We start from the raw sequence: 15,296 nt of genomic DNA on the forward strand, positions 1-15,296 counted from the left end.
AAAACTAATTGTTAACCTATAAAAAATGACATTTCTTAAAAATAAATGATTAACTAGTTTAAACATATAAAATGATATAAAAGAATATGTAGAAGATTGATTGTTTTTATTATTAATAAATGAAATATTTAAAAAAAACTCAAAAAACTCATTGATACGTTAGTTTGAATAATTAATAAAAAAACTACTTTATAAGCTATTTTTTAGTTAAAAAATGATAACCTAAAAAGTTTTTGAAAAATAATACTACCCTTTGTCACATATTTATTGTTTACTTTTGACTTTTGAAGTATTTATTCTTCAATTTTGACCATATATATTTTTATTCGTGTTATAAATTACTTGATTAACCTTATAACAATGAAAAGACATTTGAAACAAACCAATTCATATATTTTGCATCAAAAATTATATATCAAAAACAAAAATATTTAAAATCAAATTTGAAGAAGAAAAACGATAAAAGTAAAAAATGAACAATAAATATAAAACGAAAAGAATATAGATTATAAGCTAGCAACTTTCAGCTAGTCTGCTGCAAAACTATTACGGTATAGTTTTAACATAATTTTTCACATCCTATAATAGAAAATACCTAACTTGTTTTCATTTTGTATTCCATCAAATAGATATGTCCTTTTTTCATATAATAAAACCGATATTAGTAAATATTAATTTGAAGCAAAATACTTTTATTTTTTATTATTCCTAATTAGTTTACTTATATATTTAACGATTTTTTTGAATTATATTATATATCATGAGCCAATCCAAATTTATCCAAAGCTAATTTGAGTGTAGTTATTAGCCACTAACAGGCCGGATCTAGCATCGTCATCTGTTATAAAGTCCATGGGCCAAGCTAAAAAACGTAAAGACCAGTTCACGGCCCAATACCAATCCTAAAGGACCCTAGGGTTTTTGCTATATGAACGCCTTCATACGTTTCTTTCTGCTGCCTCCGTAATCTCTACCCCCTCCCGCCTCCTGCGAAGCTGATCGAGGGTTAGCCATGGTAATGCTATCAATCCATCTTCTTGTTCCAAATCAATGTTGTTTATTGAATCAGTGATGATTTGCTCATATGAAATGGCGTTCTATTTTGTGTTTTATTTGTTGACATTGGTGATGTTAAGTTAGCTCGAATTGGTTTTAGTTATTAGTCTTCGTATTTTAGGTTTCAGCATAGATTGTTAATTCTTTTCACTGTGTGTTTAATCTTCTATACATGACGCATGTGTTTTTTGAGGTATTCGGTTGTGTACTGTTGATATTATTCAGCTAGATTCTTCTCCTTTTCTACAATATAAACGCTTAAATTGAAACTCGCCGATATAAAATCATTGGTTTTTTAGAATGTGATATATAGCTTTACGTGTGTTTATGAGTTTAGTTGGAAGCATAGCAGTTACATGGCTAGATCTGCAAGATGTTTACAGTATTTTATAGCTAGTCTGTTAGCTAACTTTTTCATCATTTGCTATTATTTCTCAAGGTTTTTGTCAAGTCACAAAAGTCTCGTTCCTACTTCAAGAGGTTTCAAGTCAAGTTCAAGAGAAGGAGAGGTATGAATTCAATGCAATTTTTTGTTTTTCATATCATGTAAGATGTTCATTGTTTTAAGTCCAATGTGTTATTATCTTTGTTGATCCCTTTTTAAACTAGTTTTGGTTTATTGATGCAGAGGGTAAGACTGATTATCGTGCTAGAATTCGTCTCATCAATCAGGACAAAAACAAGTACAACACCCCAAAATATAGATATGTTGTGCGATTTGTATCCTTTTCAGTTTAAAAGAAACTGAATTTCATTCACACAGTTTAATAATAATCAGAAAATCCAGTGATTAAGATATATGTTATTCTTAACAATGCTATTAGACTAACAAGGACATAATTGCACAAATCATATCCGCAAGCATTGCTGGTGATATGATTCTTGCATCAGCTTATGCTCATGAGCTTCCCCATTATGGACTCAAAGTTGGGCTAACAAACTATGCTGCAGGTTTACCTTTTTCTATTGTAACTTTTTTTTTATAGTTTCATATGTAACTTATATTTTATAAGACTCACTCATTCTTTTTAATATTTTATCATATAGCTTATTGCACTGGGCTTCTTTTGGCTCGCCGAGTTTTGAAAAAGCTTGAAATGGACGAAGAATACCAGGGTAACATTGAGGTATGTAAACAAGTAATCACACCATTTTTTCATTTTATTTATTTTTATTTATTATATTTTGAATAAGTTGTGGTAAATGATCATATTTTCAGGCTACTGGTGAAGATTTTTCAGTTGAGCCAGCTGAAAGCAGGAGGCCATTCAGGGCACTTCTGGATGTTGGTCTTCTCAGGACAACAACTGGAAACCGTGTTTTTGGTGCTCTTAAGGTGTTAATTACGTTTCAACTTTTTTATTATATTTTGTAATAGTTGAAATAATAAAAAAAATTAAATGTTTAATCTGATTATGTTTCAGGGAGCTCTTGATGGTGGACTTGACATCCCCCACAGTGAGAAGAGGTTTGCTGGATTTAACAAAGATGGCAAATCCCTTGATGCTGATGTTCATCGCAAGTACATCTATGGAGGACATGTTGCTTCTTACATGAATGTGAGTTTAATTTATAACTTTTATTTTTTCTTTCAATCAATCTGACAAATTTTCTACTTTGTAAATTATTATGTAGACTTTAATTGAAGATGAACCAGAAAAGTATCAGACTCACTTCTCTGAATACATTAAGGCTGGAGTTGAGCCAGATAACATTGAGGAGCTTTACAAAAAGGTTCATGCTGCCATTCGTGCGGACCCCACACCCAAGAAAATTGCAAAGCAGCCACCTAAGGAACACAAGAGGTGATATTTTAGCTTCTTGTGAAATTAATATTATGATTTTTTATCTAATTGGTTTTTTTTGTTGTTTGTTTGATTGTGTAGATACAACCTGAAGAAGCTCACTTATAATGAGAGGAAGCAGAAGCTTATTGAGAGGTTGAATGCTTTGAATGCTGCCGCGGGAGCTAATGATGAAGATGATGAGGATGAAGATGACGAGTGAAAGAGTGTTTGAATTTTGATGTTTAATTTGTTTTGTTTAGATTAAGGTTACAAGAAGTATGTTTAGCAGCATTTTGAGGAATGTTGAACTTGTTTTTGTTGCTTTTCAAATGGTGGTAGTATTTTTGTTTTGGAGACATGGAAGTATGTTTTTTTGTTGTTCTTTATATCCGTCTTTTGTTGGCTTCTATTTTTTTATGATTTTATGTCCAGTTATGACGTTTTTCTTCTTCTCTAATTTTAAAACAATTTTTTTTGATGATATATTTGAAGAAAAACGTCATAAACGTAATAAAACATCCACAAAGGTTGTGCCTGTATTGGGTAGAAGGTTTTAATATGGTATTTGGTTTATTTGGGTAATAAGATTAATTGAACAGAACATACTAATATTAAAAGGGAATGATGCCTGTATTGGGTTTATTCTGTTTATGGTGTATTTGGGTTCAATTCGATTTGGATCAGTTCCGGTCCGAATAACATCCAAATTAAACTGGCTGGTTTATGGTCAATATAATTAACTTGAAATTTACTCGAATATGTATATAAATAAATTTTTTAGCTGAAACAAAAGAAATAAAATGAAAGTTTAGGATGTGCTTAAGCCGAATAGAGGTGGAAACACAAATGTGAAAAAAATTTAAACTTTCAAAGTGACTTAAATGTTGTTTGTTTTTTTGTAAAAAACATTTTCAGACATCTTATTGCTATGCTACGCAGGTGTTTGTTTTTTAGAATTTTTCGGAGTAAACAATTTATGCGCATGTTCTGTTTGGGGCAGCACTTGTATTACATCTTCGATTTTTTTTCTTGCTGAAATCTTTAATGAATATTGATCATACGTTGTTGAAATCTTACTAAATTCTTGTTCTACCTTTATTATTCTTTTTTTTTTTTATTATTCTTGATGAGTTAATTTTTTTTGTTTTTTTATATTGCTTAATGATAATTTTTATTGAAATATCATATCATTATTTTTTATTGAAATATCATAAAATTTTGTTTGAAATGTCATTTATTATTAAATTTTTGGTATTAAAAAAACTATTTTCGATATATAAAGTCAATTTATTTTAATTTTTTGTTGCTAAAAAAATTAAGGTTTGAAAAGTTGTTGTAAAAAAACTTTCTAAAAAAGGTTAAATTTGTTTATAAAAAGTTTTAGAAAAGGGCAAAAAAAAATAAAAATAAAAAACCTGTACAAGAAGTAAAAAAATTTTATAACGAAAAGGTTATAAAAAAATTATAAAAATAATAATTTATAAAAGCATCTATAATGAATAAGATAGTGTTTGTTTTTTGTCTGCAGATCTGCGTGGCCTCTTCTGGCTGCGCCGCGCAGACCACGCGTAGACATTAGCATTCGTAGATTGTTTGTTTTATTGAAGACTGCAGATCTAAAAATGTATGCACGCCCTCTTCTTGGCGCAAATGTAGACCAAAGTCTTCTAACATCTTCAGACATCTTTTAGCCTAAAAAAAACATATATATCTTTATATTTTTTAAGTTTTTTTTTAATTTATATTTTTTCCAACTTTATTAATGATAAACAATTTGAAAAAAAAAATACAAAACTTAAAAAAACGTTCTACGATACAAACATGATATTTTTGACAAATTTATAAATAAAGATTTATTACAATAATAATCGTTGAAGTTGTTTATATAAATATGAAAAGAAATCATAATATATTCTTATATTTTTTTGCCAAATTTTGTAAAACATTATTTAATACATTATCTTCAATTTCTTGAGAAAATATTTATGGTACGTTTTTAATGAATTTAATTGAAAAAAATCGAAGTTTATTTCCATCCATTTATGTATCAAATTTTTTTATCACTAATTATAATGTTTAGTTATAACTTTGCAACCAAAGTTGTTGGTTTTTATCAAATATATACGTTAATTCATACCATTTTTTATTTTTATTTTTTATATAATAATACATAAAAGTTGATCTAGATTCGGTAATTATTTATAACAAAGTCATAAAAATATTAAAAAATTACTTTGAAGTTTAAAAAAATCAGTTTATTTAGATTTTAGTTTATTTTAGTAGCCCGCAGATGTTAAAAAAACAAACAGTCTTCTTTTTTCAGACTGCAGACGTTTGATCTACCTCTTCTACTGAAGAGGTCTACAGATGTGGTCCGCAGACTGCAGACATTTTGTCTAAAAAAACAAACATCACCAAGTCTTTATAAAGACTTATTTTATTTGCCAACTAGATTTTCACAAAAAAATTGATAAAAGAAAAAATGTAAAAATACTTTTACTCAAATGCATATAAATTTGTATAAACTTTTTCTCTTAATAATGACTTATAGAATAAAAAAAAACTTTTGTTTAGCTTTTCTTTTGCAAGAAGCTTATAATTATTTAAATAACCTCCAAAATTATAAAATTATAAATAAACTATTGTTCATAATAAAACTTGTAAAAACCAAAAAATAAAAGTTTGTTTCTATTTTATATGACTGGCAACTTGAAGGTAGTAGGTTAAGTAAATAAACTAATTCCAAAAAATAGCCAAAAATAACCATGATTTTTGACAACCAACGTATAAATTTTTTGGTTATATTTGAACCTGCATAATTCTTTCATAGAAACTTCGTTTGACTTGATTTTTTTTCGTTATTTATTTGTAGGAAGATCTATACATGGATGTATCATACTCCAAATTTATATGTCGGTAACTTATACTTTTTTAGTTCCATAGGAGACTATTCAGCAAAAATATGAAAAAGGGGGCCAATTTTGAACCTTCTTAACTTTTGTACACAAACTCCATTTAGAAAAAATTGTTTTCTTTATTACAAAGGTTATCCATGGACATATTCGTATTTTTTAGCTTCAAAATGGGGCACTCCATAGTTTTTAATGTTTTTCAAGAATCACCGCTATCTTGGTTTGTCAATTCATATAGACTTCAAAGAAAAATCTTTTTGACACTCTGATTTATTATAATTTTTTATTTCAACACGTATTAAATGTTTTATCCGAGTTTTCGGTTTTTTTATATATAATTATAGGTAGAACCCTAATACCATTTATTACAAGACACACCTAATATCCCATCTACCACTATTATCAAACCTCAATATATATAACATAAAACTATAATAATTTCCTATATCATTGTATCACACCTCATTTGTAGATTGTATTTTTGCATAATAATAAGAAAACTTCGTATGTATCACAAAACTATAATAGTTTCGTATCATTGTGTCACACCTCATTTGTAGACTGTATTTTCGCATAATAGTAAGAAAACTTCATATTTATCTACGAAATTGTAAGATCCTAAAAGTAAGGATACACTAAATCATTCCATTAAACCCAAATATTTGTAAAGGTTCCGAGATACAATAACAACAAATGAGTTTAGGCTATACGAGACATAGTCTACACTTTTAATTGGTTTAAATTTTATAAAGAAACATGTTTATAGAAAAAAGTATAAAGAGAAAATACATCATAATATTTTTGGAATTTATATAAAGAATAAAGTAGATATAAAAAGAAGATAATTATTGGTCCTCAGTCATTTGTTTGGTCATTTGTGTCAAGGTTGCCAAGATCAAGATCATATATATGATTGTTTTTTGTTTTGCAAGAATGTGATGGTAAAATTCTACCAAAAACATTTTAAAACATAAAAAAAAACATATTTTTTCCTTTAGTTAACCAATCAATTAACAATAAATAGTTGAAAACATGAAAAATACATCTCCAATACATCATTTAAGAATAAGTGGTTCAGAAAATGTTTTCTTGGGTTCATATCCCATCCTACGACCCTATTCCGAGTTTATCAAAAACGACTCGCTTATGATCGATATGAATTACCTAGGTAGGATTGTAAAATCACACGATCATGATTGCGATTTTAACAACTTTGCTTTGTGTTGTCGGTGAATAAAGAAGCACGATGAAGGCGCTAATATGATATTGATCCCAATAATGAGACGATGAAACATTACCTTCAGTTACTGAGTTTGATTTAGAAAACAAAATTTATTTTGAGGAAGATGGAGTTGTAATATCTATGTTTTCGACAATAACTGTCGATGTATATTTTATTACATTAGTTATCGATTATTAAATTTTAAACATGTCGTAAAATAATATCCTGTTATATATCTAATAATGAAGGTGTTCGGTTATTGATTTTGTAATTTATTGACAAATATTTTATAAGTTTTGTAATTTATTGACAAATATTTTATAAGCTATAGTTATATAATTTTGACAGAGATATACATAGCTGCAAGTAATATTTTGCATGCATTTAACCAATTATATGTATATTTATGAATATAATCAACTATTCAACTAAGCACATAATATATATTTGAGTTAATACACAATAGGTTTTAAAAATAAAGAGAAAAATGTATTAATAACAACATAAGCACACGTGTTTCAACACCTCTGGGTAGAAGAAATCTTGGTCAATATTAATACCTAATCTATAACTTGTAATTAGGAATCAGTTGTATTTCATTCTATAAATTCCTTCATGTACCCAGTTGTAAATTAACAATCAATACATTCGAACTATTTTTGTACTCTTTGTGTATTTATGGTATCCAGAGCCTATTTTTTTCTCTTCTCCACCGATGGCCAGAAATCAACATATCCTACATCTTGCAGCTAGTTCCTCCTTCCAAATCCCTTCTATAAGCATCAAACTCGAGACTGAAAACTACTATCTCTGGCGTTCCACCATAATTTCTGCCCTGGAAACCTTTGACCTGGAGTCCTTTATCCTCAATCCAAAACCCCCACTGAAACTCGAAATGTATCTCCTCCCACTGTTCCCCCAACCACATAAATCAACCAAAAATTTCAAATATGGAAGAAACAAGACCGTTATGTACTTATCTGGATCAAATCAACCCAATGTTTGTGATTCATGTCAACTTGGGAAGAGCCATCGATTTCCCCTTCCTACTTCACATGTAGCTTCTAAAACGTGTTGGTTATTTTAATATCACCAATATTATTTAAGTGTAGTAGGATTAAATTTGTTGACTAAAAGTGATCTTGTTGAATATTGAACAAGTTAGAATGGTCTAGGAGTGCACACTTGTTTAAGTTTTTCAGGATTCAAAGTACATTGTTATATAGGGGCGAAGCCCCTAAACGAATGGGGGTCCAGGGGCAGCGCCCCTGGGAGCGGGGTCCAAGGGGTGGCAGCGCCTAGCGAAGTCCAAGGGGCAGAGCCCTTGGCTGGGTTGTCCAGTGTCTCAACTTGAATATTCAAAATCTATTGGTTGTCTAATCTATGTCATGATCAGTACTAGGCCAGATATAGCATATGATGTGGGAAGGCTTAGTAGATATACTAGTAATCCTAGTACACATCATTGGCAAGCTATGAGTAGAGTATTCAAGTATTTGAAAAGGGAACATGAATTATGGCTTAACTTTTAGTGGATATCCTTCTGTTTTGGAAGGTTATTCTGATGCCAACTTGATTAACAACTTAGAGGATCACTCTCCTACAAGTGGCTGGGTGTTTCTTCTTGGAGGAGGTGCCATTTCTTCGGCATCTAAGAAACAAACTTTTATTACTAACTCAACCATGGAATCTAAGTTTGTTGCATTGTCTGATGCTGGTAAAGAAGCTAAATGGCTAAGGAATTTGATTTATGAAATTCCATATTGCCCAAACCGATATCTACCATTTCTATCAGGTGTGATAGTGCTGTAAATTTGGCTAAGGCTTATAGTCAAGTGTACAATGGGAAGTCTAGACATTTAGGTGTTAGACATAGCATGATTCGTGAGCTCATCATGACTGGTGTGATATCTGTGGAGTTTGTAAGAACTCAGTTGAATTTGGCCGATCATCTAACCAAAGGGTTAGCAAGAGATCTTGTGCACAAGGTGGTTGTAGGGATGGGTTTAAAGTCCACTTAAAATCTTTTATATTGAGATATCCAATTCCCATCTAATGTAATATTAGATGTTGAATTCAATGTGGAAAGCTTGATATTTGAAGATTGGAACACATTATAATCATCATCCCAAGGTATGTGTTCAGTACTGCAAGTTAAGGAGGTTGAAATTTTATTTTTTAATAGTTCTTTGAAAAATTGCATCTGCATGTGCAAGAACAAAAGAACTACCTATATAAGCATGAAATTTAGCTACTTCAAGAAGTTGGGACTTGACTTTGATATGCTTATTGAAGGATGGGACACAAGCTAGTAAAATATAGTGTCAAGTTATAAATTATGAGAATGTAAACTGGTGTGTGTATTATCTTTATGTATTCACTTTAAATAGAAAGGGTTCAATCATTAGTGACACCCGAATATTCGAATATTTGGATTGAGTAATATACTAATGTGAAATTCAATCGTCATGACATTTCATTTATGCATCAGTTTTTTGTTGTTTATGTTTTGCTTTAAGTTTAATCAGGATTACACTTAAATGGGGGAGGTTTGTTGGTAATTTAATATCATCAATATTATTGAAGTGTAATAGGATTAAATTTGTTGGCTAAAAGTGATCTTGTTGAATATTAAACAAGTTAGGATGGTGTAGGAGTGCACACTTGTTCAAGTTTTTCAAGATTCAAAGTACATTGTTATTTAGGGGCGAAGCCCCTAAACGAACAGGGGTCTGGGGGCAGCACCCCTGGGAGTGGGGTGCAAGGGTCGGCAACCCCTGGCGAGGTGTTTCTATATTAAAAAATGCATCAAATCCAATTTTAGAAAGTTAACCCTTTTTTCCCTGAGATCCGTTTTATGATGAGTGTTGGTAGTTTTGATGATTGTTTGTAACTGTCTTGTGACAGTTTTCAGATAGGAATCATATTGCCATTTTTGGTCATTTTCTCTTACATCTTCTTGAAGAACATTTTCACATACATTCTCTGATTTCATTCTCTAAATTTCATCCAATTGAGTGTTTGATCTGTACCATCAAAATACTTCAATTTGATAGTGAATCATGACTTTCAGAGAATCCAAGCAATCTGTTCATCCCCTATTTCAAACAAAAAGCCTTTTAATTTAGTTTTTTCGGATGTTTGGGGACCATCCCTTTATTTTTCAGTCAATGGAAATTGATACTTTGTTTTGTTTATTGATGATTACACAAAGTTTGTTTGGATTTACTTTATGTCCCAAAATTCTCAAGTGTTTTCATTATTCTTGCAAAAAACTCAATTTCAAACCAATATCAAAAACTTACAATCTAATTGGGGAGGAGATTACTGTAAAATTTCTACTTATCTCTCCAACATGGTATTTCTCACCGTGTCTCGTGTCCATATACACAAGAACAAAATGGCACCATTGAGTGACGAAACCGTGTGATTGTTGAAAAAGGCCTTAATTTACTTGCACGCTCTTCTCATCCCCACACTTTCTGGGAACATGCATTCAAAAATGTCACTTATCTACGTAATCGTACTATTTCCCATGTCCTTCACTATCAATCACCCTATCAAAAACTCTATTCTAAAATCCAAGATTATGGCTTTCTTAAGACATTTGGCTGCTTATGCTATCCATTTCTTAGACCTTACAACCATCATGAAATTGACTTTAGGTCAATACCATATGTATTCATTGGCTATATGCTTTTCATAAAGGCTACTTATGCTACCATCAACCTTCCTCGCGCATATATTGTAACATCCCAAAATTCAAGACCAACAATTTCCTTTTTAATTAGGTTATTATAAAACTAACCGTATAAAAACATCTATAAAAACACCCCATGTCAAAACCAAAGTGTCAACAATCAAGCATGTTATCATAAAACAATCAAGCATGTTATCCTACTAAAAGATAGATTTTCACAAGTCATAATCTTCTAAAACCTAGATTTTCGTAGGGCATGACGTGCAAAAATATTATTTGTCGTTTAAAAAAAAGATCCAGTTAAAATATAGATTAACGAAATTATTGGAAAAACCCTTAGAATTTCGTAATTATAAAAAATAACTGTTAGATTTCGTAGGTGAGGTCCTACTAAAACGTAGATTTTCACAAGTCATAATCTTCTAAAACCTAGATTTTCGTAGGGCATGACATGCAAAAATATTCATTTTCGCAAGTATTGACCTGTTTAAATCCATTCCCACATGCGAAAATCTCATACACATAGATGTCTAATTTCGAGTACAAACATAAATAAATTTAGATAAGGTCAAATAACTTAGGTGTTGTTTGTTTTTTTGAAATAAAAGTTCATGAAGTCTGCGGACCACCTATACAACCCTTTGCAGTAGAAAATGTGGACCAAACGGTTACAGATTGTAATAAGAAGCGTGTTTGTTTTTTTAACATTTACATACTGCTGCAGATATTAAAAAATTAAAACAAATTGATTTTATAAACTGAAAATAGTTTTTTAATACCAAAAATTTAATAATGTATGACATTTTGGCAAAAATTTATGATATTTCAGCAAAACATAATGATAATTCAACAAAAAATAAAGATATTTTAGCAAAAAATAATGATATTTCATCAAGAAATTATTATTATTCAATATAAAAAAAAGCAAAATAAAATTTCAACAACATGAAAAAAAAAAGGTTGGAAGAGGCAATACAAATGTTGTGCCAAACAGAACACGCGCATTAGTTTTTTAATCCGAAGACTTCTAAAAAATAACTGCAAGATGAAAAGTGTTGCACGTGTGTTGCGCCGCACAACAATAAGAGGTCTGAATAGGTTTTTTTTTTTCAATAAATAAACAACACCTTAGTGATTCATATAGATCCTTGTTGCTTCCAAACATCATTTTTCAGGGAGAATTTGTAGCATATTTGCTAAAATTTTGTGTAAAAGTAAAGAATGAAAAAAATAGGTTTATATATGGTTGAAAACGAACCGGGCTGTAGGCCAATAAAATTTTTGCAGCCCGCTTACGATTCTCATAACCCATGTTATATCGTCAACCAAATTTTTGTAATTTAAATTAAAAAAAATTAGACATCTAGATTTTCTAGATTTTCACTTATAGTCTGTAAAAATCGTGATTATTTTTGCCCTTTTTTGAAAATTGATTTATAAGCTTACTCTCGTTAGTCGTTACTTGTTAGTCATTTAGGTCTCGTTTGATAGTTTCTGTCTGGGAAAGTACTGTCTGGGAAAGAAAGCATGTTGTTTGATTGTACATCTCATTGATTGTGCTGAATGATGAAAAAAAGTAATAATTTAATAAAAAATAAATTAAAAAAATTTATTTAAAAAAATTAATAATCTAAGAAAGAAAGAAAGAGGCAGGGTTTGGTGCATAATTGTCTTTCCAGCCCATTCAACTAGAAAGATATGATTTTGGAGCTTTATGGGAAATACATATCTTACCAGAAAATACCCTTTTTTTGCGCAAATCAAACAGTCTTTCCGGTCCATTCAGCCAGAAAGATCTAGGGATGAGCAAAAGGACAGGGGAACCGGCCGGAATCGGTCCCGGAACCGGCACCCGATGGAACCGGTCGGTCCGGGACCTATACTACAATTTTGTGATTATTTGGAACCGGGACCCGGTAAGAACCGACTGTTGGAACCGGCCTAAAACCGGGAACTGACCCGACTAGAAAAAACCCCATGTCGTTGACGTTGGCTACTTGGCTGTCGCTTGGACTTCTGCTTACACATCTATTCGAACGTAACAAAAAAACGGTCGTGATTCGTGACAGAAACCCATGGCCACGGAATAAACTCGTGATCCCAACTCCCCAAGTCAGGAAGATACAAACCCTACTGGCTATTCTACCATCGATCGACATCTCTTCATCATCATTTAATTCTACATCTCCAAGTTTCCATCGATTCCAACTTTCCATCTCCAAGTTTTAATCGATCTTCAATTCTTCATCATCATTCATTTATTTTCATCTTCAATTGCTTCAATGATTCAAACTATGGATGTTCATGAAGATCAAGTAAGAGCATATATTTATATTTCATGTTTTAAGATTATATATTTCAATATTTGCTTCAATGCTTCAATGATTCGCCAAATAATGGCATGCATGTAAGTTTTTTTTCTTTGCTTTTGTTGTCTCCATTCCAAATATATGCATAATGCATTCTTATCCCTACTTAATTAAAAGATCTTGATTCTTGATCATAGTCTCATAGTGGAGTACTCACTTACGGATGAAAAGTTGTACATATAATATATGTTTCATGTTTTAAGCTCCATTTAACAATGTACTTTGTAGACATACATGCAAGATTTTTGTAACGCCTGTGTTTCTGGGCTTGTCATTAATGTTGATATAATAGTCTAGGTTAACCTTTGTAACCCGTTTTGAAATAATAGAAGTGTATTATTTGAGTATTATGTGTTTTGTGCTTAATTGCTTAATTATGTGGTTGGATTAATTAAGAATAAAAATAAGCGTCAAAATTTAAGTGTAAAATAAACTTGATATCTTTAGATAATGTTGTAGTAGTTGAAACGAGGTTTCCGAATATATAAAGAACGCCCAAATCTGACTTCGTATGAGGAAGTTACGATTTTCTGAAGTTTCGACTTAGCGGTATGCAGCCTGAAATACTCGACTTGAGATCGAGCGGTTTTTAGCCGAAGCAATCTAAACGAGGATCGAAGGTCTCGTTGTTGGTATCGAAGCGATGAAAAGTTAGGCGAGAACGGACGTCAAACGAAGAAGTTATGAATTTATAACGAAGTTTCTGTCCCGGCCTATTAAAAATAAATAATAAAAATAAAGTCAAAATTAGCCGACGAAGTCTAAACGAAAGTTGTAGAGCGTAGTCTCACCTACGCGTGGATATAAAAAACGTCGAAAACGGAGTTCGTATGAAGAAGATATGAATTTCTGAAGTTTATTAAATATTTTGTATTTAAATTTAATTGGAAAATCCGGCATTATCCGAAGAGGAGTCATCGGACTCATCCGAAGTACGCCCAGCGTACTAGCGTACGCCCCGCGTACAGCGAAGCATGACACGCCTCGCACTCGAGTTCTTCGGATACGTAAGCAATGACGATTCTGAGGCAGTACGCCCCGCGTACTCCGAGGCTCCAGCCTCCTATAAATAGGATGTGAGGGCAGCCGACTCTTTTGCTATTTTTCTCTCTTCTCTCTCCCGTTTTGCATCGATTTGCGTGCCAGAAGTACCCCGAAGCCCCGGTAATATTCTTGAGCCCTGAAGCAAGTCCCGAGATCCCGAAGATCCCGAGAAGTGAGGTTTCCGAGCCGAAGCTCTGCCTGCGAGAAGTTCGATTTTTGTAGAGATCTTCCAGATCTGCTGAGGATTACTACTTCTGCAAGTCGTAGTGCTGTCCGATCATCTTCTGATCAAGTGAGTGTATACTACCTTTCATAAACACGATAATAATACAAGTATGGTTCGAGTGTATTAAGTATATTGTTGTTTATATGTGTGAGTGCGTAGTTACTTTCTTCTAACGCATGATTATGAAGTATTTTATACGAAATACGTGTTATGTGTATAATTTTGTTGTTATGTGTGTGAATGTATATTCACTCTCTTCCATCTCATAGATCTGAATTGCTTTCTATGAAATACGTGTTATGTGGATGTGCCTCATCTGTTATGTGGAATATATATTGAATGAAAATGCTATACAGGTTTTAAACTATGTATAAAAATATATATTTTTATCTACTAATATGTTGGGTAGAACATGGGTAGATAGTTGGTGTGAAATAAACAGATGAGAGGCCTCGATGTTGTTGTTGTTGTTGATCTAGTTATTCAGCGGAGTATGGATAACGACCACGGACTCTTTCTAGACAGTCCAGTGGAACGTTAGCAGGTTCATAACCTGTAGGTGTTGTGAACGATGTGTTCACCGGTGTACTCTATCCCCCTCATGGTTGCCTTTAGGATATCTATTGTTAAGGAAACCCCTTTGCAGTAATGTCCGTCCCGATGAAAATCCTAGATTAGGTCCCTTGAGATAGATGTTGTTTTAGGGACGTAAAGTGAGGATAACGGGAATGGGTAATCGGGATAGTGATTGGTTAGTGAAATTAAATATAATTTATTTATTGTGGGTTGAAAACCCTATATGCTCACCAGGCTCCCAAGCCTGACCCACTCAGTTCTAATTGTATTACAGGTAGTGGCGCGAGGGCATAAGATGGTTGAATCATCAAGTTGTTTTGTTTACAAGTCTGTATATGTATATATTTGTTGAATGACTTGTAATGTTATCGTTTACGCTTTATGGTCTGTATCGGAACATGACA

The 15,296-nt window shown here is 31.8% G+C and overlaps 1 protein-coding gene across 1 annotated transcript; it reads left to right on the forward strand.

The window, feature by feature from the left end:
• Positions 1–886: 886 nt before the first annotated feature.
• On the forward strand, positions 887–3,229 carry LOC145055416 (large ribosomal subunit protein uL18z-like). The gene is made up of 9 exons (XM_079003733.1): positions 887–1,015; positions 1,496–1,565; positions 1,685–1,776; positions 1,881–2,007; positions 2,104–2,183; positions 2,276–2,392; positions 2,481–2,615; positions 2,692–2,861; positions 2,943–3,229. The coding sequence occupies exons 1-9, from the start codon at positions 1,013–1,015 to the stop codon at positions 3,061–3,063; spliced, it is 915 nt and encodes a 304-aa protein (XP_078859859.1). The 5' UTR covers positions 887–1,012; the 3' UTR covers positions 3,064–3,229.
• The last annotated feature ends 12,067 nt before the right edge of the window (positions 3,230–15,296 follow it).

The sequence above is a fragment of the Lactuca serriola genome, chromosome 5, assembly GCF_051521515.1.
Source record: "Lactuca serriola cultivar US96UC23 chromosome 5, Lser_US96UC23_V15, whole genome shotgun sequence".
NCBI lineage: Eukaryota > Viridiplantae > Streptophyta > Magnoliopsida > Asterales > Asteraceae > Lactuca > Lactuca serriola.